This window comes from Aspergillus pseudotamarii (assembly GCF_009193445.1).
Source record: "Aspergillus pseudotamarii strain CBS 117625 unplaced genomic scaffold BDV38scaffold_10, whole genome shotgun sequence".
In the NCBI taxonomy this organism is placed as follows: Eukaryota; Fungi; Ascomycota; class Eurotiomycetes; order Eurotiales; family Aspergillaceae; genus Aspergillus; species Aspergillus pseudotamarii.
The window spans coordinates 685,312-711,690 of NW_022475024.1; the positions used below are offsets into that span (position 1 = coordinate 685,312).

General features: G+C 46.1%; 11 protein-coding genes and 1 non-coding gene across 12 annotated transcripts; 6 read left to right on the forward strand and 6 right to left on the reverse strand.

The window, feature by feature from the left end:
- Nucleotides 1-991: 991 nt before the first annotated feature.
- On the reverse strand, nt 992-1,261 carry BDV38DRAFT_279889 (uncharacterized protein; the record flags this gene model as incomplete). Its single annotated transcript, XM_032059155.1, has 2 exons — nt 992-1,045; nt 1,103-1,261. The coding sequence occupies 2 exons, from the start codon at nt 1,259-1,261 to the stop codon at nt 992-994; spliced, it is 213 nt and encodes a 70-aa protein (XP_031916977.1).
- Nucleotides 1,262-3,117: 1,856 nt separating this feature from the next.
- On the reverse strand, nt 3,118-3,813 carry BDV38DRAFT_279890 (acyl-CoA N-acyltransferase; the record flags this gene model as incomplete). The annotated part of the gene is made up of 4 exons (XM_032059156.1): nt 3,118-3,132; nt 3,184-3,555; nt 3,604-3,621; nt 3,682-3,813. The coding sequence occupies 4 exons, from the start codon at nt 3,811-3,813 to the stop codon at nt 3,118-3,120; spliced, it is 537 nt and encodes a 178-aa protein (XP_031916978.1).
- A 994-nt stretch (nt 3,814-4,807) lies between these two features.
- BDV38DRAFT_289951 (pyridoxal phosphate-dependent transferase) lies at nt 4,808-6,130 on the forward strand (the record flags this gene model as incomplete). Its single annotated transcript, XM_032061374.1, has 1 exon — nt 4,808-6,130. The coding sequence occupies one exon, from the start codon at nt 4,808-4,810 to the stop codon at nt 6,128-6,130; it is 1,323 nt and encodes a 440-aa protein (XP_031916979.1).
- Nucleotides 6,131-7,777: 1,647 nt separating this feature from the next.
- On the reverse strand, nt 7,778-10,008 carry BDV38DRAFT_279892 (uncharacterized protein; the record flags this gene model as incomplete). The annotated part of the gene is made up of 5 exons (XM_032059157.1): nt 7,778-8,212; nt 8,271-8,418; nt 8,478-8,931; nt 8,999-9,498; nt 9,548-10,008. 5 exons carry the CDS (start codon nt 10,006-10,008, stop codon nt 7,778-7,780), a joined length of 1,998 nt encoding a protein of 665 aa, XP_031916980.1.
- A 3,041-nt stretch (nt 10,009-13,049) lies between these two features.
- On the forward strand, nt 13,050-14,203 carry BDV38DRAFT_11090 (uncharacterized protein). Its single transcript, XM_032050973.1, has 2 exons — nt 13,050-13,468; nt 13,527-14,203. The coding sequence occupies exons 1-2, from the start codon at nt 13,348-13,350 to the stop codon at nt 14,138-14,140; spliced, it is 735 nt and encodes a 244-aa protein (XP_031916981.1). The 5' UTR covers nt 13,050-13,347; the 3' UTR covers nt 14,141-14,203.
- BDV38DRAFT_11080 (DJ-1/PfpI family protein) lies at nt 13,762-14,983 on the reverse strand. The gene has a single exon (XM_032050972.1). It carries the CDS (start codon nt 14,947-14,949, stop codon nt 14,266-14,268), a length of 684 nt encoding a protein of 227 aa, XP_031916982.1. The 5' UTR covers nt 14,950-14,983; the 3' UTR covers nt 13,762-14,265.
- A 1,796-nt stretch (nt 14,984-16,779) lies between these two features.
- Nucleotides 16,780-17,438, forward strand: BDV38DRAFT_279895 (uncharacterized protein; the record flags this gene model as incomplete). Its single annotated transcript, XM_032059158.1, has 2 exons — nt 16,780-16,864; nt 16,915-17,438. 2 exons carry the CDS (start codon nt 16,780-16,782, stop codon nt 17,436-17,438), a joined length of 609 nt encoding a protein of 202 aa, XP_031916983.1.
- A 184-nt stretch (nt 17,439-17,622) lies between these two features.
- BDV38DRAFT_t59 lies at nt 17,623-17,760 on the reverse strand. The gene has a single exon. It is a non-coding gene; the product is annotated as a tRNA-OTHER (tRNA).
- Nucleotides 17,761-18,571: 811 nt separating this feature from the next.
- Nucleotides 18,572-18,980, forward strand: BDV38DRAFT_279896 (uncharacterized protein; the record flags this gene model as incomplete). Its single annotated transcript, XM_032059159.1, has 2 exons — nt 18,572-18,668; nt 18,730-18,980. The coding sequence occupies 2 exons, from the start codon at nt 18,572-18,574 to the stop codon at nt 18,978-18,980; spliced, it is 348 nt and encodes a 115-aa protein (XP_031916984.1).
- Nucleotides 18,981-20,033: 1,053 nt separating this feature from the next.
- On the forward strand, nt 20,034-21,021 carry BDV38DRAFT_11117 (uncharacterized protein). The gene is made up of 4 exons (XM_032050979.1): nt 20,034-20,112; nt 20,212-20,354; nt 20,472-20,938; nt 21,016-21,021. Exons 1-3 carry the CDS (start codon nt 20,079-20,081, stop codon nt 20,904-20,906), a joined length of 612 nt encoding a protein of 203 aa, XP_031916985.1. The 5' UTR covers nt 20,034-20,078; the 3' UTR covers nt 20,907-20,938; nt 21,016-21,021.
- BDV38DRAFT_11123 (uncharacterized protein) lies at nt 20,976-21,486 on the reverse strand. The gene has a single exon (XM_032050982.1). The coding sequence runs from the start codon at nt 21,323-21,325 to the stop codon at nt 21,059-21,061; it is 267 nt and encodes an 88-aa protein (XP_031916986.1). The 5' UTR covers nt 21,326-21,486; the 3' UTR covers nt 20,976-21,058.
- Nucleotides 21,487-21,927: 441 nt separating this feature from the next.
- On the forward strand, nt 21,928-25,863 carry BDV38DRAFT_239623 (cation-translocating P-type ATPase). Its single transcript, XM_032053781.1, has 8 exons — nt 21,928-22,257; nt 22,322-22,395; nt 22,466-23,005; nt 23,058-23,569; nt 23,628-24,371; nt 24,429-25,015; nt 25,073-25,390; nt 25,458-25,863. Exons 1-8 carry the CDS (start codon nt 22,058-22,060, stop codon nt 25,756-25,758), a joined length of 3,276 nt encoding a protein of 1,091 aa, XP_031916987.1. The 5' UTR covers nt 21,928-22,057; the 3' UTR covers nt 25,759-25,863.
- The last annotated feature ends 516 nt before the right edge of the window (nt 25,864-26,379 follow it).

Consider the following 26,379-nt stretch of genomic DNA (forward strand, 5'->3'; position numbering starts at 1 on the left):
CCTGCATGGGCATGGCCGTCTGGGAATACCCCACCGACAGCGAGGAGAGCAAGGACAAAAAGAAAAGAAGAATTCCATACAAGAGAGGATGGATCTACATTAAGGAGTGTGCGATTGTGCAGCGCAAGGGCATCGCACAGGTCAGGTTTCGATATTTCTGAATCTCAAGGGATAGCTGACAAGTGTCCAAGATGTCATGCTGTCCTGATAATTCTATAATAACAGGGAAAGTTGTTCGCATAACACCAAAGCACATTTCTATTGCCCATATTTGTTGCAGTCACCTTCATTCGCACCAAGGGAGCTTGTGGAGGCTGCGGCAAGAATGTGCAAGGGTAAGGGAATGCACATTATCCATGCCGAAGGTTCATAATAGTGGACCCCTTCGGTTTACAAGTCCGACTTGTCCCAGACTTCTTCACAACTGCATGCTATGTACTGTGTGCAGGAGTATATGTGGGGGAGAAGCCACCAGATCTGATTGGATAAGTAACAACGTGTCAATCATTGGGGCCGCATGCCATACCACGGTGAGGATCAGAGGCATGTAACAAGAAGCCCTAAAGCGGACCAAAACAAGTTACAACGGGACGACGTCACTGACTCAACTGTCATGAACGGAACTGAACCTTACTATGGAAGTGAAAGGACAATATAGGTTTCTCAATTTTTTATATTTCTGAATAGGAGAGCTAGACGTGGATACGGTTTCTATGTCTGTAACTACGTCTGTTGTCTTAGTTTCATCCAGAGAACTGATGAAAGATATCGCCAGATCCGATATTAACACCTTCCCATTCGGGTTACGGTACAGGAAAACCTGACCCATATAAGAGAATGAGGGAAAACCCGCACCAAGGCTAATTACAAAATTACAATTTATTATCCTGGGAAGTATCCCGCTTTTTGCCCTGTATGGCCCATCACGTTTTCTTTAGAGCCTGGAATATATTAGTTTCCAAGGAATATTAGCGCAACCGTGATCTCTGACCTACCACCGGCGCCAGACATCATCATCGCGGTTCCATGGGTCACGGAAAGCACACTTCATGAATAGTTAACCGCTGTTCAAGCTTTGTCCCTGTAAACATCGATCACTTACCACTCCGGGGGCGCCTGGAATGCCACGTTGGCATGTGGCACATTGGAGGCCTTCTTCACAGAAACCGCCAGGGTAGGGGCCACAGACTTCACCTGGTTGGCGACCAGCAGCGACCAGAGCCGGAGCGCATGTGGCGATGAGAAGAGCAAAAAGCTGCATTTTGAGTGGTTGCAGGAAACGGCTTTAATTTCGTAGAGAGTTCAAGGAGTCGATGAGAGTTGATGGGTTGGGTTAAAAAATAGAACTTGAAAGAGATTTCGGGAAGCCTCTCAGAGATACTTATACACACAGTGTTCCCTGTCATCGGTAACATCACTAAATTAATTTTGGCTGTTTTCGGTCTCTCTTTTAGACATGCGAAACTATGACAACTTGATCACAATTTTGACTTCATGACTCTTTAAACATCGTGGCTAAAAGTGATACAGAGATGTTGGATGCAACTCTAAAGCTCTTCTGAAGCACAGTACAGTAGCTATACACGCCGCAGATGCATGTCACCGATGGCCACGAAGGGCTCTGAGCAAGGTGCAAGATCGTCTGTGCATCATTGATTTCGGAATAACTTGTTTGACTTTGGAAGAGCCGAAGGTTAACGGACCGCCGGATCCCAACTCCGCAGCTTCCGTCAACCTTAGTTTGATGGCTGACCCCGTTATGATTTCAGTGCCCAGAATTCATGGCCGCTTTCGGGACCTTTTAATGATCCGTACACTGTGTGAACGCTGTTCTGAGATAGAGCCTAGAACAGTAATCGGTATCACGGAATGTTAAACTATAGGATTGGTTACATTGAATTCACCGGTCGTTTGTAAAAGTAGAAGCAAAGATAAGAATGAAAGGGCCATAGACACACGCAGATCATGGCGGGATAGGTAGTATAACGTTCAACGGAGTTACAATATGACAAAACGCCCTGCACCATATATGCACATATGAAAAGGCTGTATCCTGTTCCGGATACCATAATGCTCTACAGAAGATGCATACCCCTGTTCACTGTATGCGAAGATAAGCTTGTATCGACTGATAATCCTATAATATCCCTTATCAAATCCGCCAATGGGGGATGCTATATGTGCGAAAACGTTATTCCAATGTGCCTTGAAATACTGCGATACAGATGATGGGAGGCTTTCCAGTTGCGTCGCCGAGCCTTGGCGCTATCTATGCGAGCATAGCAGGCCCATTAATGATCACCTGCGAATTCTTGTTTTCATAATTTTCTACTTTCTGTAGGGCAAAAGCATTGTATACAATCAGACTTTTAACTTTTTCATTTCGTTGTTTAGCCGTATTCACAGCAGAGATAACTCTGAAACTGAAAGCTGGATTTGATAGAAGTAACAGGTATTATGTATCACTTGTCTCTATGATAGGTATATAGAATATAAGACTATTTACACGTTAGGGCGAAGTTAGAATTCTCTACTACTATCTTGACTACGTTATCTATTACTAAAGGACTATCCCTGCAATTTTTGAATAGATTCTTTGTTATCAAATGCAAGACAATGTTACCATCTGTATTTCTATGATTAAGGGAGTTTATACAGCACTGTGTTATTATCAGCGTCTACAAACATTACTGATATAGATGGGGGTACTATTCTGCATCACTTTCAACACTTTCCCTAGAAAGATGCAAAATAGGATGGACTGATTGTGAGTATAAACTTACGATTTCCCATGTAAAATAGAAGGAGCGGTTTATGCTCCCACGACGACGGTCCAATAGGTGAGAGCCAAGCCGTTAAAAATAGAATTCATGTTCTATTGGTCCATGAAATGTGGAATTAGGTTCTGTGGAGAAAGCAGCTGCACATGCTCTCTGTAAGAGTACATGATGCATATCCGGTTGGGAAGGTCACCTTACTACGAGACACAAGCCTCCTAAATCATGGTAAACTTTCAATATTTCATTCAACGGCGCTCAAGTTTGCCAATAGATTTGATCACTTCGAACATATTTCTTCTTAACAACTCAGAACTCTCAGAGTGGCCCAGAGTTTCAATCAAAGACTCAGTTCCTAAATATACTATTAATGGATGCAATCCCAGAAGTGGATTAGGAAACTCACCATATCATACCACCCTCCACGACCAAAAGCACACGGACTCGGTCCCAGGTTCTTGAAGCCAAAGCTCTCATAGAACCGAATCAAATGATCATGAGCTATGATCACAATACTCTGTGCCGATTCAGTACCGGTCCGAGCATATTCAATATACTTATCCATCAGCGCCCTTCCTAGTCCCTTGCCCTGGTACCCCGTCCGAATCGCCAGGGAGTGCACCCCGACAAAACGCCCATTCACATCGTTCCCAATGACCGCTCCGTTTACCTGGACAACGTCACGGCTTCCGCTCCAGTGTTCGGGCATTTCCATAGCTCCATCCGTCACTCGACTGCCGGGGACTCGTGTGGCAATCACGTGGCCGACCAGTTCTATCTAGCCAGAATTCTCCACGAATAGCCCCAGGCAAAGGTCTGGGCATACGGTCAGGCGGTATATGAACTAAGGTTTTGTCAGTGTAAAGCCTGGAGGGTCCCGTACGTTTCGACGTGTACAATATACCTTTTCCCTTGAGCAGCGTTCCTGCTCGGGAAAGGCGCTCTCGACTTCCACGCAGCTGTCTAGATCCGACAAAGCTAGAGGCCGAACGAAGGCCTTCGAGCCAGTTAATCCAGGGAATTGTACGGTCTTCATCGTTTCGAAAGTGGTGAAGATCAGTGCAGTGCTCACTCTGTATTACTTCCGCTTAATGCTGGGAAAAGAGAAGAAACAATGGGAGAGGTGTTATTGCTGGTATTAGTGGAGATATCAATGAACTGATTACCGCCACGGCGACGACGCTATTGAGAATTTGCTTGGTGGGTCTTTACCATGACAGGGCGTGAAGAAAATGATACTATATGGAGTAGAGGGTAGAGAATCGACCAAGTGATTCATCTTCCTCCACCAGCGGTGGAGATTTTGCTCCGCCTTGTGGATTCCGCGCCCTGTAGATTACCGCGCTTTGTTACGGGTGTACGGAGATTACCACGCCTTGTGGATTACAGCTAAATTGAAAGGAGAAAGTTGAGTGAGTACAACTTATACACTTGACATAGTCTAGATATTCTATCATCACCGCCCACATATACCAGCAAAACTTATCTAGATGGGTCCTTTCTATTCTCTTTCCTTCTCTTCTCTTCGTTTCTTTACTTTTTTGTTTTGTAACAAATTATCAAGAAAGAATGAAAAGCTCGATATTTTATAAATTCATTTAAAGTTCGAAAACTTTTACCGCCACAGCCAGAATTATATGGTTATAGATTTCCTGACTGTCGCTATCAGTTATAGCCAACCCCCCTAATACTAGAGGGTTCGTATTCGTATACATGATAGAAGGAGTCCTTGCCCGTCTAGTAATAAGAACGTGGAGTGAAGTGGAAATATCATGGCCGTAGATGGATCGCTACTCATCAACAAGGCGTGGAAAGCGGGGTTCGGATTTGACTCTGGAAATTATGGAACTGATGTAAACGACTGAAATAACTTCCACCTTTGGGGAGACAATAGGCTATTCCGAATATTTATTTTAATTGATTTGATTCGTGGTATTTATAACTATCCGATTTCATTTATTTTTATTTTTATTTTATTTTTTCCCCTTATATTCTCTCCCCCACCCCCTTCACATCAAGACAAGTCCATCATGTCTCCCAAAGACGAACCACGTCCCTATCTACCGTTATCAACTCGTGCACAAGAAGCAGTAGTCGCAGAGACGAAGAACCCCCTACTTGATATTCTGGCAGACTTGTGGCATCCGGAGTCAAACCCGAATGGGTTCTTCAGCGTTGGGATCGCGGAAAATGTCCTGATGCATGACGTGCTCCTTGAGTATATCAACAAGCAATTAACCCTACCTGCCAAATACCTAACCTACAACGACGGCGGCGCTGGAAGCACGCGGTTGAAGAAGGCCACCGCCCGATTTTTAAACCGTCACCTGTCTCCATTTACACCCATTCAGCCCCATCACCTTGCTATTACAAATGGCGTGTCGTCCGCGATCGAACAACTGTCGTGGATATTCGCCAACCCCGGGGACGGTATTCTCCTGGGGAGGCCCTATTATGGGCAATTTATCCCGGACTTGGCAATGCGACCGGCAGCAAAGGTGGTTCCCGTGAATTTTGATGATTGCAACCCGTTCGAACCGGCGGCCGTTGAGAAATACGAGCAGGCGCTTCTGCAGTTTGAAAGTCAGACAAGCAATAAAGTCAGAGCCTTGGTCCTCTGTCATCCCCATAATCCTCTCGGTCGCTGCTATCCTACACGAACAATTGTAGAACTAATGAGACTATGTCAGACATATCAGATCCACCTGATCAGTGATGAAATCTACGCGCTGTCGACTTGGGAGAACCGGATCGATCGGACTCCGGCGCCAGTGAAGTTTCAATCCGTACTTTCGATCGATCCCACAGACATTATTGACCCGGGATTGACGCATATTCTCTGGGGTATGAGTAAGGACTTTGGCGCCAATGGCATCCGAATTGGCGTTATTGTATCCCAAGCAAACGCTGGTGTCCATAGTGCCCTGCGTGGAACATCGCTGTACTCTTATGTTTCAGGCCTGTCAGATTATATTGCAGCCAATATACTAGAGGACGACGCTTTCACCGATCAATACATCGAGATGAATCGACAAAGATTGGGGGATTCGTATCACTTTGTTGCCGAATATCTCCAGCAACATGGCCTGGAGTATGAGCGCGGCGGTAATGCGGGCTTCTTCATATGGGTCAACCTGGGGAAGAAGTACCTCGAGAGTCGTCAGAAGATCCATTATGACGGTCCGGACCTGACCCAGGAAATCATGGATCGGCTTTGCAGCCAGAAGGTCTTTCTTGCCAGTGGCAATGCTTTTGGGTCCGAGAAGCCTGGCTGGTTTCGCATTGTGACCTCGCATCCGACAGCGTACCTGGCAGAAGCCTTGCGGCGCATTGAACTTGCGGTAGGGAATTAGATGAAAGTGTGTTGGTATATCGGTTCGATATGTGAGATGACCTCGCTGTTGCAGTATGTGCAAGTACTTCTTCGTACTTTATAGTTGATACTATTAATATATCCTCCCCCTTCACCTTTACATAAAATGTTACATCGAGCACTATGGATATTAAAATAAATATTTGAAATAGTCAAAAAAAACATACAACAGGAGGGATTCGCTGGTGGTCACCCACCCAACTACTAACCTCCCGGCGTGTGGCTTAAGTACGGCTGAGCGGACGGGAAGCCCTGTTCTCCACACCCTGTGGTCGTATGTGCTGAGTTATAAAATGCAAAGACCTATACGAAACTGTATTCCAAAAAAGATCGGGCTCAACGGCTGGCTTGCAAAGGTCAAACGTGCAGATACTGACCGATGCCCGAGGTGCCGTGGGGCCCCGGAAACCCGGCACCATGTACTGATAACATGCCGGTCATACCAGAAACTGAGAGTCAGGATATGGGGCGATACTCAATCCTGCCCGAAGAACCTGGACGAGGCGCTGAGCGACTCAAAGCATACACTGTGTACCGCTCGGTTCCTACTACAGATAAAGTGCCTGGCCTATCTGACATCTCTACGACTACACGATGATAGGGACAGAACGAGGAAACGGGTGCAGAGGAAGGGAACTAAAATATTTTAATACCGCACAAGGGCAGCGAGCCTTCCACTATGTACCTAGAATAACCCTGTATATACCTAAGTTAGTCCCACCGGCTGGCTAACTGGCTGTCGGCGACCCGAGAAGAGTCCCAAAAAGGGAGCTGTATTCGGGCATAATGTATCTTTCTCTCTCTTGCTGTATTTCAAAAGTTATGAAACTATGCCAGTGTAAGCTTGGCAGTCAACCCGGTGAGGACCTTACCATACAAATTTCTATATGATCGAACTCATATAGTGGACAGATCTTTTTTTTATCATTTTAAATGAAAAAGCAAAATGAAGATATTCAGAATAGGGGGTTTGACCCCTATTCATGAATTCTGGTGTTTTGATATTCCTACCAGTCAGTATTCCTGCCTGCCTCTCAGAATGCCTGGAAAGCACTATCCTTTAGTGGTCAGGATTCATCATTGAAGCGATTTTCTATTAAATGCAAAGTTTGAAATCGCTCAGATCGAGCTTCTTAGTGGTCTACTACGCTCAGTAATCTACCTTGGAATCTAAAGGCTAAAACGGGTGATTTTGATTCTGCTAAAGATGGTTGTCTTTGAAAACAATATACTACCTGCCACAGACTGGTGGATTCTATTGGCCTATTATTGGAGCTTTGTAGTCTTTGCACGTAGGGTTTACACTTGCTTCTCCCAAGCTTTGACAGTTAGAGTCTTTCTGGGGATGCTTAGCTGTCTTGATATTGCTCGAACCGGCTTTATGATGGATTCGGCTACTCCAATGTCATTCTTCGAAATATGCATGAATGACTTGCCAGCGTTACTCGAGCGCTCGTAAGCTTCACCGGTCGACATCCTTGTGTCTGTCAGGTGTTTGAAGCAATAACTATGTTATATGTTTATAACCCGAAAAATCAAAGCATCACTAGCACAATAATGGAGCTATTTCTCCATGATATAACACATGGTATATGTACAACATTATCTTTCCATCACACATAAAGATCTAAGAGGAAACAGGACAAAGCCGTCCATTATTATTCCAAGAGTACGGCAAAGGGTCTGTGGTCCTAACCTCCCAATCCTCTGCACCAACAGCAGTCAACGCAAAGAACAGACCAGTGGGGTCGTACTTCTGCTTCAATGCGTAGAGGGCAGGATAATTAACCCCATAAAATGCCTCCTGTAGGTTGGGTTCGAGAAGGTCAGCCTCGCTCATGTAAGCACCGGATTCCGGGGCGATGTCACGCAAGACATCCATCCAGCTTGTGACGGCGAGGGAGGCGTTATGAATGGTCTCCCATGTGGCGTTATTGGGCCATTCAATGCCGACGATAACATGGGCGAGAGCGTCACGCCAAGCAGGGAGGACGGAAGTGTCGTTGGGTGGGGTGATGGCGATGCCAGTTCCTGAAATGTGGAATCCGGCGATGAAGAGGCCCTATTTTGCTTGCTTTAGAGATTTGTCCCGCAGAGTGAGGGTTATAAAAGCAGGATACCTTTTCAGTAGCGTCTTTGTGCGCGGCATAAGTACGCTGACGGAGGGTGTCGTCCTGGAAGACGCTTCGGGGCATCAGACGCGAGGCGGTTTTGACTGCGGCACCTCCGGCAAATTCTTGAGGGAATGCGACAACCCAAGCGTCATGGCTAAGTAATTCGTAGGTTAGCTGAAGATCGAGCAAGAAAGTAGAAGAAGGTGGACGAACAAATTGTCGGCATGGTTGTACCACGGTGTGTAGGTGATGTTCTGGCTATCGAGAACCTTGTACCATGGAGCAAGCAGAGCTTTTGTCTCAGCAATGGTCATATTGGGTGCAACGAATGATTGCATGCGGAAATAGTAGTCGGTCGACCCAGCATAGTCAGTACCAATCTCAATGGCCGATGCTCCAACATAGTAGTAACCGTAGGTACCCGCGTTGACAAAATCCTCAAAATTGTCAAAGTAGGCCTCAACTCCCTTCCAAAACGCATCGACATCGGGGGCGTCGTTAATGGTGAAGTTGAACGTAACTGTGGTGGTCGGCAATCTTGGGAGGGCTTTAACAATTAAAGAAGTAACCACTCCAATGGTGCTACCACCGCCACCACGAAGCATCCAGAAAATATCGGAGTTTTCAGTGGACGATGCAGTGATGAAGCGCCCGTCAGCCAGGACAACTGCACGGAAAACGGTTAGCTAAGGATCTACCCAAGCGATAGCGGCGTCTGGGCAACACATATATACCTTCCATAGCAAGGACCTGATCAGCAGCCATGCCGTACAGGCTGCTCAACGGTGAGTGACCACCACCTGCAGTGTAGCCACCTCCAAGACCGACAGTAACAGCTTCCCCGCCAAGGACACTAACTCCGAGGCTCTTCGCATATTCATAGGCTTCCCAGACTTGAACTCCAGAACCGAATTTGATGGCCGGTCCGATATAGCCATTGGTGGCCTTGTACTGAGGATAGAACGTCTTATCTTTGAACCAATGGGTCCAAATGGACAGAGCGCCTTTACCGGACGACTTGCCGTTGAAGTCGTGTCCTGTATTCTTCACTACCAGACGAAGGTTTAAATTACGTGCAAAGTTGATGGCTAATTGGATCTGAGCCACAGTGGAAGCGTTGACCACGTACGCTGGGTACCCGCCCAACTCACAAGTGTTGGTGTAGTTGTATCCAGGAGCCATGCAGGTTCTACCCTCATACAGTGGCAGCATAATGGAAGCTGGGTCGTCCATACTATTAATGGTTTAGATGGACGTTCCATGGCGGGACAAGTATCACTCACTGGAGATTAGAAACGGCCCATTGGGAGGTAATACTGGTGCACTTATCTGCATCGTACTCCGGCCAGTCAGGGTAGCAGCATGCAGCCAGCGGTACCGTCTTGATCAATCGTTTACCCAGCAGAGTATCAAAAATATCCCAGAGCATATTGCTAGGCCAGGACACGTCCCCTGGCATCAACTTGCAGCTTCGTGGAATCTTCTTAGAAAGAGTTGAGTCGGTGTAATGATCGGCAAACTTGAATATATCAGATACATTCGCATTTCGAATGTTTGAAGACAAATCAGCAAGGACCTCATTCGTCAATTGGACCGTCTCTGCAGGAAACAGGGTGCTGGACTTTGGGGAAATCGTGGTTGCGGCGGCTGTGAGAGATGTAGTAACGACGCTAGTACCCTGAGCGCCCATCATCACAGTTGCCCCAGCCAAGGCTACAAGAGTGGATGACACGAAGCGCTTCATGGCTTGGCGATCCTAAATAGTGACAAAAAACTCTGTCACAAGGTTGGCTGGAGTGGAAGAAAAATGGATTGAAAGAACGGACAAAATTTAAATTTATGGCTGACGAGGGCCATATAAGAGAAAGGTAGTCTAGACTAGTAGCTCGCTTGAAGATTGAGGGAACGAAGCTATCAACATTGTGGAGATTCTAATAGTAGCCGGTTATTCTCCACTGGCACAGATTGGATATGGCTATTGCCGGCCACATTGCGATGCAAGGAAGTTTCTCTAATCCTAGTAGGGTTAACATAATACAGTTCATTCTGACACTACTTCGGACCAAAGAATTACTCAATTTATCCACATATGGATCTAAACCTCTGTCTATTGTCCGGTGGTTCACTAACCACAAAAGCTCAAATCGAACATGAACCCTAGCCAATCACCGGTGAACAATATAAGATGGTGCACCGGACTGAAAATGCCGTCAAATGATATGGGTATAATCGTGAACTAGCGTGGGCACTAATGCACCCAATTAATTTGAACGCGTCCGAAGCCCTCCGTAGTGCACACACCATGAGTCTAGCACCCTATTCCCGCCCAAATCAAATTCACAAAATATATTCCTCACTTACTTCCGACTAAAAGGGTTTTACAGCAGAATGATTGGTAAGATCTGGGTATAGCGTTTCGCGTCCTGACTACAAAATAGGTTCCCCATTCAAAACTACAAGGCCGTTGTTACCACGGGATTAGGCGTCTGAACTCAAAGAATGCAATGGATCTGAGGAGGGTGTCTTTGCCTTGAACCCTCTGTCTTCATTTCGGTAATGACGAGCAAAGTCGATCTCCGTTGTGCTCTTTCTCCCTCCGTATTTAATACTGACCTTGACCTGGGTTTGCTATAGGCTATTTCAACGGAACTTGCACCGTCAGGTGATCAAACAAATTTAGCCTTCCCGCTGTTGCCACGATACTTGTCGCATCACATATATATCTCGACCTTGGATAGGAACATTTGCTTTTCATATAGATCCCGATCGGCGGCTCAATGTGTAAACCTGGCACTGCTAAGCTAGACAGATGGCTGGGCGTTCTGTTTTGTGGGGGTAGCTCTTAAGTTTGGATGGCCATCAACGGAAAAGATCCACTCGTTGCTAGGACCATTTGCAAGATATTCTGCTGAGCAGGGACAACAACTTTACAGCATGAGAACACCTCTGTGCTTCACAGGTGAGATGGAATGATTCTGAAGCTCGCCACCCGGAGAATGGTGGTAGGGGTACAGAGACTATTTACAGCTTCGGCGATAACAGAAAAATATAGACTAGAAGTAGTGATATTGTCTTGTCATTATAGCCTGGTATTGAGCATAAACTACGACAGAAATTTCGAGGAATATCGGTCTGGGTGCTCCTTCCAGGCAAAGTCACTCGTTAGCCGTCGTCGTCAAGTGAATTGGTGGGTTCGAGCTAGTTTTCTTCATAAAGCAGCATCACAGTTTAATCCACATGGAGGAGATACACCTGGCCATCAAGGCGATATGGAATTCGGGAATTAATGTACATGTTGTCACGAAGTTGTCAGTTGTAGATGAACAAGTAATGACATGTGACACCTCGAGCCCTATCTCTTTAGACTTCCGACATGCTTTAGGAGGACACCACAAAAACAGCAGGTCTCAGTTCTATATATTAGCCATTCACGCTTATTTGGTTTGTTTCTTCTTCATATTCGCGCCATATCCATAAGAAACGCCCACCTATCCCATGCACACGAGATTAAATTCGCTGTGATGTTTTCCGCAGCAAAAGTGAAAAGATTTTTTAGATATCTAGATAACTTCAGAGGATGCAGCCTTTAAAGCACGCGATGTGTCCGGGAGTGGATGAAGTGCTTTGCACTTTTATTTACTTGTTCACTGTTAACCCAAATTCTGAACAATGTGAACCGTAACAAATATATATTGCAATTCATCGACCACTAATGCCAAGGCTAAAGGAGGATTAAATACCGCGCTCAGGAGGAATCAAGCCTTACCTAAGCTGTGAATTATCTTTAAAAAAAAAAAACAATAATAATAATAATAATAATAAATGGGGGCCTCGCCGATAATAATGAACACGTTAAGGCCTCTTAACGCATAAAAACGTTAGTGCATTTGGAGATGACACATCAGACAGGAGTTTGTGCCAAGAACCTTCTCGCCCCACGGTTGATAAATAAGCATAGGCTCCAATTTCCCGGCCCATCCATCCACAACTTCATACATAAGGAAACGATCATGGATTCGGCATACAAATATATGTGCCCAAAACCGAGAACATCATGGGCATGTGTCCATTGCAAAGTAAAAAGGACACGCTGTCTAAGGGAAAATCCACAAATGCCATGTCGACGGTAAAGTAAGCTTGAGTCATCAATTTTGCACATTCTAATACTTTCAACTAGATGTCAAACGCTTAAATTAGACTGCCGAATAGCCCCAAACAAAGCCAAAGGCACGGGAGAACCTAAACCAGACGAAGCTGATGTTCTTTCAGGGTTGTTTGATGCTCAGCCGAGACCTCCGCCACCAAAGAATGTTGTGGACGTCCATCGTCAAATATTTCAGACCAAGTTTGACATCTCTGGACAGCAATCACCTGGAGTGTCATTGGATACTACGTCTAATGAGACAAGCGAACCAGCCCCGGTGCTAGACCAGAAGAAAGCTGATCAGCTTCTAAGCAAGTTTCAAACTAAGAGCTCCTATTTCCCGTTTGTGGCGCTCCCGAATAACATAGCCGCTGCGGAGCGTCGCTTCCTGTATCTTGCGGTACTTACTGCAGCATCTTCAGATGACATGCCTCTACTCAGGAGTCTGGATAACAGATTTCGGTCCGTGTTGGCTGATCGGGTTGTGAACGCGGGGGAAAAAAGTCTGGACTATCTCCAGGGTCTGCTCATTTACATTGCATGGTGAGTAATACCGAGAGCAAAGCAAGTCAAGCGAGGTAGACTAAAGAGTGTTTGATAGGTACAACATGCATCTTCGTCCACGAAGCTTTCAGTCCTACCAGTATCTCCAAATTGCTATCAGCATGATTGTGGACCTAGGGTTCGATGATGAAACTTTAGGGAAAACAGAACTCGACTGTTCATCACCACCGAGCAGTAGCGAAGCTCTAGATGCCTGCCTTGGGTGCTATTACCTTTCTTCTGTGTAGGTGCTACATCCGCAAGGGTTACTCTGGTCTCTAACAATCGTGGACCAGCATTGCAACAGGGTCCAAACGAGACAACAAGGTGACCATTTCGTCCAACCTGAGAAGCTATCTGCTTCAATTATCCCAGGGAGAGTGTACCCGTGGTAGAATGATGTACTCCTGCATTCGCCTTCAGACGGCAATAGAAGCAGCATACAAAGGCACCGAGAACTCTAATCTTTTCTGGCCAGCAGATCATCAGCTTACGTCAGATTTCTCCCTGAATATTCGTATGTTCTCGCTGTTATTAAGAACTTGGGTTCCCCATCTAATAGTTTCCTAATATAGCTTCCGTTAATGTTGCACAACTTACTCTTTCCCTGATGGAGGAAGCAAGTATATATCGTCTGGAGCCAATGCTTTTGGAGTTTGACCCTGCCAAATTCCGTTCCATCATGAGTAAAGGAAGAGCCTTCCTGGACTATTTCATATCCGTCCCTACATCGAATTTTGCCCACTTCTCATTTGCTGAATGGGACCGTCTAATTGCAGTGATTCGTGTTATCACAGAGATTATTTCATCTGCAGCTGGTCTGCCAGGCATCATTGCAGCGGTTGGAGAAGAATCTCGGACCCTAACCAGGTACCTTGAATGCTTGGCGAATCGTATGGAAAAGCTTTCACAGTCTGGCCGGAACCCCGGAGAATTCCCTGATATGTTTTATCTGTTCAAGTCTGTCTTAGATTTACTCTGCCCTCTTCCCCTCGCGGCAACTTACGACCACGGCCTACCTCCAGCTGTGAATTCTGAACCGCAGCCCGGAATGAAGCGATGTCCGGTTTTGTCTGGTATTCAAGGGACAGAGTTCTGGGATGCATATCAAACCTCAATTCCTGCAGATGACATAGAGATCGACCTTGAAATGTTGTTCACTAATGAGTTTCTATCAGAGCTACCCTGAGAGCAATGGATAGACACTTCCCAGGACATCAGCTACACTTAAAGCAGTTTCAGGCCTTTCCATATTGTATATACTAAACTCTCCATTCACAAACATCAACCGGTCATTCAAAATCCACAAGCAGTCTAATTTCTCCCGACCACCCAGTTTGGCCCCAACTGACGAATCTCCTTACCATTGATATCCCTGGGCTGATACGCAAGGCTAGAACGAGACAAGGTAACCACAGCATCACTCCTCCTGCCCTCAAGCCAATGCTCGAACATATCAATTCCCGCAAAGGCACCACCCGCAGTCCAGAACTTGCCATCGATTACCCAACGAGCCGTTTCCCAGGTAGTGTCGGGACACTCCTCTTTGATGTACTCAAGGAATTCGCTATTGGTTGTCGCGCGCTTACCGCGGAGCAAGCCAGCCTTAGCGGCCACAATAGCACCCGTGCAGGTGGTGAAGAAATATTGGACCTCATCCACCTTCTGGTGTAGGAATTCGCGGTAGGAGTCGGGGATGTTGTTCCAGAAATCGGGGCCAGGGCCACCCAGGAGGATTGCGTCGAGCTTGGGACATTTTTCGAAGGTGGTGGTTGGTTGCAGCTTGAAGCCGCTCATGAGAGTCACGGTGTCCATGGTCGGGGCGATATAGTGGAAGTTGATGTCAATGCCCTGGTCTACCATGTCGTCTGGGATGAATCCATCGCGGTTAATGGTGCTTAGCATGACTTTGGATCCGGAGATGAGGAGGTCGACTGGGCCAGCGACGTCGAGGAGCTGGAAGTCGTAGAGGACGATACCGAGCTGAAGTGGTGCCATTTTGTGGATTTGCTTGTATTGAAGAAGAATGATGAATGAGTAAAGTTAAGGAATTGTTTCCAAATGTTGATTGATAGAATAGAAGAGTAATCGTCCATCGCACGTTTATATAGATGTTCTATAGATGGTCTATACATACTGCATCGGCTAAACCTTCCTTCCGCTAGATACGCTCGCGTAACGTTTCCTTCCGCGGTGCGGTCTTGGCAGCTGATCAGTCCAACCCTAACAGAGGAAATTTGTATTCAAGATTGATTGATTACCTTTTTCTTTTTTCTTTTTTTTTTTTCTCTCTTTGGAAATATTGGCTGGTTTAGGTCTAGGGTCTTGACTTTACAAGTATACCTATTTTATCGAGTAAACAACAATCGCAGGGATGAAGCTTTAGAGGTATTGTTGAGCTATGAACTCCGAATCGTGTGATTTCCAGCCGTGGATTCAACATTTAAAACTATATCTTATAGCTCGGAAATACGGTGAAAGTGGTAAGTCACACATTTAAGTCCAGTCCGTTTCAACAGGACTGAATGGTACGGATGTCGTTGAAGAGAAAAGACCCAATATAGAAAAGATAAAGAGAGTGTCATGCTGGATCCCACAGCCTCGTACTATTACGTTCAACGGATATTATGCATTACTTTTGGCGGCAAAAGTGGGATATTGAACAATTTTACCATGTAGAACATCGAAAAGAACCAATATCATTAAGCCAAGCCGTAGGATAATATGTTGGTTTATGTAGAGTATCCCTTCTCAAGTTACTTCGGCTAGCTGCTAACTGTGCAAGTCTCGCAACTGTACTACCAATGATATCAAAGACAGCAATATTGGCTTTCAGCTCCTCAGCAAACCACGTACGAAGCTCAACAGCGACGAGTGAGTCCACCCATATTTGCTTAGGTGCTATTGATATTTGGCCCCCTGTAATCAATTGCTAGAACGATTCAGTAGATTCGGCATTCCCTGGGAGTTCTAGGGGCATACCAGTTCTAGGGGCATACCAGTTATAGGGGCATACCAGTTATAGCTAGCGGATCCAGGGGAGGACTCATTGTTGTAGTATCGTAAAAATGACCGCAGGATGTTCATTTCGTGTATCTAAAGCTTTCCAATATTCATTGATAGAAGAAATATTTGAGTATTGCACTAGGATCTTCACAATCTCATACACTGTACAAGTTACATACTCTCTTTTAATGTGGGTTGCCAAAGCTTGAATTCATTCTGTTCTTGATGTCGTTCACGCCAGCTCATCCCGTAAACCTTACCAATTAGAGGATGGAAAGTGATGATTCAACAATTAATTAACTTGTGTTGCTTTGCATATTGTCACAGAGCTTTCACCACACTTGAGACTGGTTGAGATATAAATCGAGCAGTGGGAAACCGGAATTCTAGTTGGAATAAGCTTTGATCGTTGGCAGCAGTATGAATAATTCTTCCATCTCTAAAAAGCTTATCACCAGGTACTTTGAATATATTTTGCTTCTGAGCTTTCTGTGAAACTGGTGAAGAAATATCAGACCATACATCTCTGCCATCAGCATTAGACTTTGTTTCTCTGCCCTGATTTTTCGCTATTTTAGGAAGTATGCAAGGAACAATGCGCTTTCTCTAATATGTTTACCACGTCGCTGTCTGCGTACCGAATACTGCTAAAGCAACCGTAGCCTGCATGGTTTGGGAGATAATGTGCAAGTAGGATGTCCTCTAACTCCATACGTTGCATCTAACCTAATAGGACTTTGATGTTTGATATCCAGATATTACAACAACAAACAGGTAATCCCGACGGGGAAACCAGCTCGCGCCATATTAAATCGGTAGCTGATGAATATTGCAGCTGCTGTCCGGAACGAACTTTCCGATCACTACACGTACGAGTTTGTGGAAGGGGCTATCTCATGGGAATCATGTATGTCCGATGTAAAATCTGGGAATACCCTCGTTCTAACCATCGTACAGCCAACCGAAATGGCATTCATTTAGAGGCAGCGACTTTCACCTACTGTCATCCTAAGCAGGCAGACTCATCCTTACGCGCAATCCACGACCTGGAACGATTTTTCGAAGATGAGGGTCGTTTCGATAGCGTCATTGGCTTTAGTATGGGCGCCAGCCTGGCAATCACATGGCTGAAGCATAAACAGGAGGCACTCAATATGGGAGACATAACCAGCCTACCGGTTAACGTTGTAATCTTGTTTTCCGTCAGTCACGTCTCTGATTACAGGGTAGTAGAAAAAGGCAACCCAGTGGGATGGGATCCGAATCATGCTAGTATTCAGTTGGAAGTACCAAGTGTGCACATATGGGGTTCGCAGGACCCATCCAAGTCACTAGCACAGCGGGGTACGGAGTTCTTTAGACCTGATAAGTTGTCAACATATGCACATAAGAGAGGGCACGAGATTCCATCTTCCATGGAAGATGTTACTTATGTGGTGAAGGCTATCAACCGAGCCATAGGGGCGATATCACGGGTATAACGCGTTAGATATCTGAATCGAGTTATGTGCAGCATTGAGGATACGCCACAATGGGAGTCGGGCATGTTATATATGCAATACTTCCTCCTATCTGTCATGCCATAGTCGACTCCATGCATCCGATAGTGACACGGAAACTCCTTCACAGTGGAGAGAGAAAAGAATAAACCTAAAAAAAAGATGTTGACGAGAGTGGGATTTGAACCCACGCCCCTTTCGAGACTGGAACCTTACTCCAGCTGAGAGATTATTAGTGAACGTTCGATAAGATAATGAAGAATATAGTGGTACTAACCGCCTTGGACCGCTCGGCCATCTCGCCTTGGATTGAGGAAAAACAGAAATTATTGCCATCAGAAGCAAATGGCACAGAGATCGCCATCCATAAACCCCGAGCTTGATCACCCGATTCACAGCGCCCGGGCCAGTTCCCTGGGGCGTCCTCAGTAATTGAAGTACGGCAACTCCAATGTAACTTGCCAATTCCTTGCGGTCACTCCGACAGTCCGAGGTAAAAATTGGTGAGCCCCGAAAATATTATCATAAAGGCCCCCTAGTCTTGTTTCAGGCGTATGGGGCATTCAAAAATTGCACAGCATCGGATGTAACCTCAGGTGATTTATTTCCTTGTCACTGCAGAACATAATTTTAGCCATACGCAGGTATAAAATGGAGGAAATAAGGAAACTATCAGGGGCACTCAATTGCGTAGCGCGGGCAAAACTGCCCTGTTTTGCTTTTCCCATATACTTATTTATTTTCTATTGTTCTATTCAAAAAATTATTTTACTTGGAGTAGTTTGAAAATCAGCAGCTAGGAAAAGTTTACGGTAGGGGGAAATGCTCTTTTTTGGACCTGCTAGAGTTTGCCCTGAAACGACTGAAAAATGGACTCATGCAGAACTAATGAGACGATGCTACCAAGCCTCATCGCTCGAATCACTAGTTGCTTGCTTGCGAAGAGTTACTATTGATAAACAAAATAGCTTTCGCACTTTGCATATTCCATTGTACATCGCTGAGGCCATTCTCAATTCATATATATTCTCTACCGTCCTCCGCGCTCGCTTTGCCAGAAGATACACTGAACTTTCGGTATTACTGAACGCTAGGTGACTCAAGAACCACCCACCATGAGGACCGACATCTCTGCAGTATTTACCATCTTGGTGACGAGCGCCCTAGCGTTGGCAGCGCCAGCAATGGAGCAGACAAAGGGTCTTACCCAAGGTTAGTAAACACTCACCGCGAGACTAGGATTACCTACTAACTGCGCAACACTGCCAATAAGATCTCCAGCGAAGGCAGAATAACGCGCTACTGAATGCTGTCGGCCTAGAGGATCATTCTAAGTATGCCGATAACAGTGGTGGGTTGCTCAGCAACCTGGCGTCGAATGCGATGATTATCGGTGATCATGTTAAATACACAGTCGACCCGCCCAGTGCAGAGGAACCTCTCCCTAAGGGCCAGGATCCCCCGGCACGCGAAGCTCATCGCAAAGCTCATGTCGCTCTCAACAAAGGCCTTGGTGCTGCCTGATTCGGAACCTCTACATTATTTCAAGTGCGAGTGTTGTGCTCATTTTCTTTGCTGTATCGTATGGTTTTGAAGCATTTCCTATTCATTTGTCGATCAACCACGAAAGCCATTAGTCGATCCCAACGGCAATGTTTCTTGCTGTTACAATCCCTTTATCTATCCTGTTGGAAGGACTGCCTTAGGGTCTGGGTACATTGGCTACTGAGCAGACACGTGAGATTGGTCTCTCAGATAATCACTAATTGGAAGTTTTGTTAATTCGAGCAATATGAATAATTCTCTCTAATACCCCAAAAGCCCAAGTTTCAGGAGCTCAGGTCCACTTCCAATAAACATTGATAACCCGTTGTGTTATATTTTCCCTGCATGTTGGGCGGGGCACGGTCCAACGATACATGAGAAGGTGCACGCGATACTAAGGGTGTGAACCTAGCTGAGATGGATCTGGGCCGGAGTAGAATTGAGCTGTACATGAAAGAAGCCGAGATCACCCAGGATAGCGAAAATCCAAGTTAAAGACTCTGTAGGGGTTGTACTTGATTTTGAACCATCTCAGCCTTTAGGTTACGCAACGTCAGGAGAGTGCTACCACATAAAAACGATTCCGATCATAGCGTACTTCACGATCATTGTGCTATCCGAACAACATTGTGAACCCCGCTAAGCATGACCTAGGTCAGACCCTTACATTCACATCGACGGGATGTTCGGTGTAAATGTATGAGGCACTTTCTTGCTGATTGCCAGCATATGAAACCCTAAGGCTGTAGCGCGGGAAAATCCCGCATACTTTTTACATTGCCCTGAGCACCACAACATCAACCACCCTATGCCGAGAGTGTTTAAGTCCGATAACTTGGCCTTTCTCAAGTCCAATTAACAGCCACGAAGCGAAAAGAATAAAGTTTCGCCTATTCCAATTCCAGGCAGGTCGTGATGTCAATTTCTGTGCCTCGGATTGTCAATCAATACTAGTCTTTCATGCATTCCCGCCCTTGTTGACATAAATAGTGTACCTTAGCTCCTCTGCAGTGAATTAAACCCTCATTCTGACCTATTTCCAGCGAAGCGAACGACAATGTTAGTAGACGGTGTGAAATGGGCATGCGGGCCTTGCGTTCGCGGGCACCGTGTAAGTACGTGTGAACACCATGGTACAGCATCGTGTTTCCTGTTTCACATCCTTTGTTTTTTTTTTCTTTGTATGGATAGATGCTGACATAAATAGCAGATCGGCAACTCATACGTATCAACCGGAAAGGACGCCCTTTTGTCACTTGTTCTGTGTGTAACGAGACCCCATGTCCCAGACCAAGAGAGCACTACAAATTACAAAACAGGTCCAGGGTGAAGAAGATGAAGCCTGCTTCTAAAGTATTTTCCCCTCGTTGCTTTTTGGGCCGTGCTGTATCCATGAGTTTGGGAGTAATCCTATGTTCTCAGCGAAATAGACATCAAGCTGACTCGAAGTTACCGGGCCCTATCTGTTAGAACAAAATCACCCGCAGAGTTTCTTCCCATGCGAACCAAGAGTGTTTACGACTTGCACCTCGGCCTACTGAAACATCAACGGCCTCACCAACTGTACTCTCTACGAACGGTCTTACTGGTCCTCGACAAGTCCATGTACCCGTCAATACCAATACTTCCGTGGAAGCTAGTAATCAACTGCCAAGCTTAACTCTGTTTGCGCCAAATCAACAACAGCAACACACTACTTTAAGTAGCAGATGCGAAAGCTTTACGGCCCCTGGGATACCCCTTATATATACGTATAGAGATACCCAGCTACCTGTTACGGGAGCAATAGAATCGGAGACGAGCGGCAATTCGGCCGTCCGTCTCCCTTCGTTGAGGACACACGTCCAACAGAATCACACAGCCTGCGATATGGTCAAGCACTTGTTGCCCAGTAATTCACGGTAATAAGTATTTGGCTGACAAAAAGAATCCGGTCGGTAAGTCGCCAACTTCCTAAAGCTATACTAGCTGTGAATGTGGAAGATTAACATCTGCGTTGGTAGGCCACTTGCAGAATGAAAACATTACTGCATAATTTGGCATACCCGTGAACAGTCCTACAGAGCTTGTCGGAGGCTCACGGTAAACTTCCACGACTGTTCCCGTCCGACATCTAAAGTAGAGGACATTTCAAAAGCAAGGAAACAGCAATTCCATACGGGGGTGAATATCTTTAAAGCACCCCGGGCGCAATCGTCGGACTCAAGAGAAGGCGAACCTACCATACAGTAATAGAATAGACCCGACCATACGCAAGCCAAAGCACATATATGGAAGTGACACCTGTTGGGTGTCACTGTGTTCTCCTGTACGACCCGAGCCATGTCAGAGAGATCAAGTGACAGAGAAGGCTACCGAGATAACGAATTATGATTGCATTCATCTTGCTGGCCAACTGCTATCAATTGCCAAGACTCGCTTACAGGTTAAGCTTCGCAATTTCCGATGAATCTAGGTTTTACAATAGACGACGGGCTTGGTGTTTCTTGACTACTTTGTTGTTTCTGCCGACCCGATCGGTTAGGGCTTGGCGACCTGGTGACAAGGCGAAGGCCAATGAAGCATAGTGAGGATATTTTCTCATCCAGACAATTAATTTATGAATTTCAGATTTTGTTTCCATTGGCTTAAGCAGCATATCTCTATCAGAGATGACAGGATATGTCCGAGCTTTTCCCATCCAAAGAAATCAGTGGCGCATCAAACAAACCCCGATTGGGCGATCAAATCGCTCTTAGGCTGTCATATTAATGTCTCCTTTAACGCTAAGCCTCTTCTTTGTAGACCATCAGCTCCCCACCCGCTCGAGGCATTTACCAGCGCCTTTGAACCACTCATTGAATCACAATAATCACTCACTGTCGCTATCCCAACACGAGGCCACGCGCTCACCATGTCATCTCCACATGGCTGCACAGACATGCATATTTAAAGCAGGATGTAGCTGGTGGCAGAGGAAGTCTTTCTCGCCAGCATACCCTTCAACTGCTGTTACTTTCCCTTGCTTTCTGTATCTCACTTCGATCTATACACGACCCGGGTGTTAGACTGCCTACATGGAGGAGAAGGCGCCCGTTGCAGAGGCGACGCATCTGCGCTGGCAGACTGTCGACGAGGAATCTGGTGACACCGAAAGACCTCGGTTGAACAGACTGAATCGTTCTGCCTCTTACAGCTCTCAACACTCTGGTCCCAATCTGAAAGCGAGGACGACTGTTGACCCTTCTCTTTCTCTGCCAATTCATTATCGGACCGTGTACGTACAAAGCTTTCCAATTCCCTACTTGGATTTCTTCATGACGGCTAAACAAAACCAAAAGCTCCTTTGAAATCGACGAGGCAGAAGCTCTTCACCGTACGAAAGCTGCGCAAGCAAAGAGCGAAATAGCAACTGGTAAGTGTGATACTCGCATAGGCCCCTTTGCACGTTGAAAAGCTCTGAGACTAACGCGAGATATTGCAAGATCTCTCCAACCTCGACTGGCACACAATCTCCGTTGAAGAGCTACAGAAACGTTGGCAGGTTGATGCATCGCAAGGCTTGTCATCTGAGCAAGTCCAAAGACGGCAGCGTCAATATGGCAAGAATTCCCTCGCTCCACTCCCCCATCGGTGGTTCTGGCAGATATTCGGGTATTTTTTTAAAGGTTTCGGAGCAATTCTTCTCGTCGGCTGTGTTCTCGTCTTCGTTTCGTGGAAGCCCCTTGGTCAACCACCGTCACAAGCAAACTTGGCTTTAGCTATCGTCCTGCTCGCTGTATTCTTCATCCAGGCAGGATTCAATGCATGGCAAGACTGGTCCTCATCCAGGGTTATGGCTTCTATCACTGCCATGTTGCCAGAAAGCTGCTTGGTTCAGAGAGACGGTTCCCCGGTCACGGTTGATGGACCAGATATTGTCCCGGGGGATGTTGTCTATCTCAAAGCCGGAAACAAATTACCAGCTGACGTGCGGCTTATCGAAGTTTCGAACGATGCAAGCTTTGATCGGTCTATTCTCACTGGTAAGACCGACTGGCTGGTTTTCAACTCAATCGTCGCGCTAACGCTCCCTAGGCGAGTCGCTACCGGTTCATGGGACGGTCGATTCGACCGACGATAACTACCTTGAGACACACTGCATTGGTCTCCAGGGAACCCATTGTGTTTCGGGAACTGCGAAGGGAGTCGTCGTTGCTACTGCTGATTCGACAGTCTTTGGTGGTATCGCTAAATTAACGAACGAGCCTAAGACAGGTTTAACGACTTTGGAGAAAGAAGTCCTACGTTTTGTCCTACTGATCGTGCTCATCATGTTGACCATGATCATTGTCGTGGTCATTGTCTGGGCAACTTGGCTCAGAGTTGATCACCCTGACTGGATCAATGTTCCTACCCTGATTGTTGACTGCGTCAGCGTCGCGATCGCGTTTATTCCAGAGGGCTTGCCAATCGCGCTGACTGCTAGCTTAACTATTACTGCAAATCTCATGCAGAAGAATAAGATCCTTTGCAAGTCATTGAAAACAGTCGAAACCCTTGGTGCTGTGTCCGTTATCTGCTCCGACAAAACAGGCACTTTGACAAGGGTAGGTAGATTTTCCCTTAATCATCAGACACTGAACTAACAGTCAGCCGCCTTAACAGAACAAAATGTTCGTCACCAATTGTGCCATATCCACCTCTACCTTCAGCCCGGAGTCGGCAAGAGACCGGATGGTGGTGGATGGGAAGAAATCCGGCGTCCACCAACTCCGCGCTGTAGCCGCGCTGTGTAATGCAGCCGAGTTCGATGCTTCGTCCCTAACCCTTCCTCTGGCTGAGAGACGTATATATGGAGATGCCACCGACCAGGCCGTCCTCAGGTTCTCTGAGAGCTTAGGTCCCGTTTCGGAGTTACGTCAGACGTGGAAGATTACCTATGAACTGCCCTTCAATAGTAAAAACAAATTCATGATCCGCACGTTCAATGTGGCACAACCTAACGGATGTGGAGTAGCTCTCTCGGCGGGAGAAGCAGGGCAGTTCAGACAAAATGACAGTCTACTGACAATCAAGGGTGCTCCAGATATTTTAATTGAACGATGTACGCACACTATTGGTTTGGACGGTAATGTGGAGGCCCTTAATGAGCATGCGAGGCGGAAAATTCTCGAGATAAAAGACCGCTGGTCCAGCGAAGGTAGACGTGTCATTCTTCTTGCTCGCAAGATTCTTCCAGCAGCAGAAATCCTTGTCCATCCATCGTCGCGTGAATTTGAGTCAGAAATGATGAGCCAAGCAAAGACTGGCCTAGTTCTTGTTGGTCTAGCTGGCATCGTCGATCCTCCAAGGGAAGAGATCCCCGACGTGATTAAAACCCTGAGACGGGCTGGGATCAGGATATTTATGGTTTGTTTATTGTCTGTTTGAAGTGCTTGGGCACGGCCGCTAACTACATTTCACTAGGTAACCGGCGATTTTGGGCTTACTGCTTTGGCCATCGCACGGCAATGTGGCATTGTCACAACAGAAGGCACAGTCGACACTGTAGCCTCCCTGCGGAGGTCTACTCAAATCACTGAGAAGATTCCCCCATTGACACCTTCGCCCGCAATCGTCGTGAGTGGACCTGAGCTTATGGCCTTAGATGAATACCAGTGGGACCAGCTCTCTCAATATCAAGAAATTGTTTTTGCACGAACTACACCAGAACAGAAGCTTCGCATTGTCAGGGAATTCCGTTCACGAGACGAGATTGTCGGCATGACTGGGGATGGGGTCAATGACGCTCCATCTCTCAAGGCCGCCGACATTGGAATTGCTCTAGGTAGTGGCTCTGATATTGCCATTGAAGCGTCCGATATGGTTCTTCTTGACAGTTTTTCAGCAGTTGTAGAGGCTGTGCAGTATGGCCGGGTTGTTTTTGATAACCTGAAAAAGACCATTGTTTACTTGCTGCCTGCTGGTTCCTTTTCCGAGTTTTGGCCAGTATTCACCAATGTCATGTTTGGTCTTCCTCAAGTCCTCTCGTCATTCCTTATGATCATTATCTGGTAAGTACTCTCTTTGATTCGGACCTGTCGAGGCCTACCGGAACTCACAATAGATAGCTGCTTTACCGACTGCGCCGCTGCCACCGTTCTAGCCTACGAAGCTCCAGAAGCTGACGTTCTCCTGCGTCCACCCCGCAAGCCAAAGCGCGATCGTCTCGTGAACTGGAAGTTAGTATTCCACGCTTATGGTATTCTCGGAATGCTGGAAAGTGTTGCATCCTTCGCCATGGCATATTGGTACCTTGAACGCAGCGGAATCCCTTTCTCAGCGTTATGGTTCAAATTCGGAGCCGTTCCGTCGAACGTAGACCCAGACTACTACCAGGCCCGCCTAAACGAGGCCAGTTCGATCTACTTCATCAACTTGGTCGTCATGTAAGCCCCCCATTAATCAGCCATCTCCACATATTATAGCTGTGAACTTCAGCTAACACCCTTTTAGGCAATGGTTCAACCTCATGGCCGTTCGAACCCGCCGTCTATCCATCTTCCAGCATCCCCCGGCCTTCAATAAGGATACGCAGAATCTCCTTCTCTTCCCCGCGATTGCCTTCGCTCTCTGTATGGCCATCTTCTGGTTATATGTTCCTCCTTTCCAGGAGGTCTTGGATACCAGCAGCGTTCCAGCAGAGCATTATTTCCTGCCTGCTGCTTTTGGGTTGGGTATTCTTTGTCTAGATGAGCTACGCAAAGCGGCGGTCCGGAGGTGGCCAAGAGGAATTTTGGCTAAGTGTGCTTGGTAGCGAGTTGCATATGATTTTCTTTTGCCGTTGTGGTAATTGTACAAGTGTTGTTTTATTTTATTTTATCTTAGTTTTTAATCTTTTGACTTTTTTTTTTTTTTTTTCAGCCTTAAGAGTTGATTTAGGTAGGGAGCCTAGGAAAAACAGCTTGAATCCACTTCAACCTCACACTATGGAGTACTGCCGAGACCTATGTACAAAAACTAAAAGAAAAGCGAAAAAATTATACAACAATATTAGTACAACTGTGTATATCTAAAGTTGGCTGTAGGGGCAGTCAGCCATATGATTTAGATATTATGTCAAGAGCATCGTCGGTTAGTAAGACTCCGAATACAGCATCAAGTGCTGCCATTTTTGACCGTCTGCTAACCGTTTGATTGTTGAAGAGAAGTACATAAGATTCCTCCCTCGCTATTCTAACTACTTTCCCTCTAATAATGTATAGTTCATGAATAGCTCCCTGCGCCCTAGGTATTCTTTCGAATCCTTCCGCTGAACCTCGTAAAAAAAAAACAAAAAAGAGAGAGAGAGCTGCCAAAGACTTAACATAGGAGGATCCCCTATTTATTAAAGAATGCCCATCGCCAAATTGAGGCCCAATAAGTAAAGAAGATTAAG

Excerpts from the sequence above, each read along its gene's own strand:
- BDV38DRAFT_11080 (XM_032050972.1), bottom strand. The coding sequence starts at position 14,949 with ATGGCACCACTTCAGCTCGGTATCGTCCTCTACGACTTCCAGCTCCTC.
- BDV38DRAFT_11117 (XM_032050979.1), top strand. The coding sequence starts at position 20,079 with ATGGGCATGCGGGCCTTGCGTTCGCGGGCACCGT. Across the intron at positions 20,113-20,211 it reads CTTGCGTTCGCGGGCACCGT|ATCGGCAACTCATACGTATC; the intron begins GTAAGTACGTGT and ends CATAAATAGCAG. Across the intron at positions 20,355-20,471 it reads AGATGAAGCCTGCTTCTAAA|AACAAAATCACCCGCAGAGT; the intron begins GTATTTTCCCCT and ends CCTATCTGTTAG.
- BDV38DRAFT_11090 (XM_032050973.1), top strand. The coding sequence starts at position 13,348 with ATGATGTACTCCTGCATTCGCCTTCAGACGGCAATAGAAGCAGCATAC. Across the intron at positions 13,469-13,526 it reads AGATTTCTCCCTGAATATTC|CTTCCGTTAATGTTGCACAA; the intron begins GTATGTTCTCGC and ends TTCCTAATATAG.
- BDV38DRAFT_11123 (XM_032050982.1), bottom strand. The coding sequence starts at position 21,325 with ATGGCTCGGGTCGTACAGGAGAACACAGTGACACCCAACAGGTGTCAC.
- BDV38DRAFT_239623 (XM_032053781.1), top strand. The coding sequence starts at position 22,058 with ATGGAGGAGAAGGCGCCCGTTGCAGAGGCGACGCATCTGCGCTGGCAG. Across the intron at positions 22,396-22,465 it reads AAAGAGCGAAATAGCAACTG|ATCTCTCCAACCTCGACTGG; the intron begins GTAAGTGTGATA and ends AGATATTGCAAG. Across the intron at positions 25,391-25,457 it reads TTCATCAACTTGGTCGTCAT|GCAATGGTTCAACCTCATGG; the intron begins GTAAGCCCCCCA and ends ACACCCTTTTAG.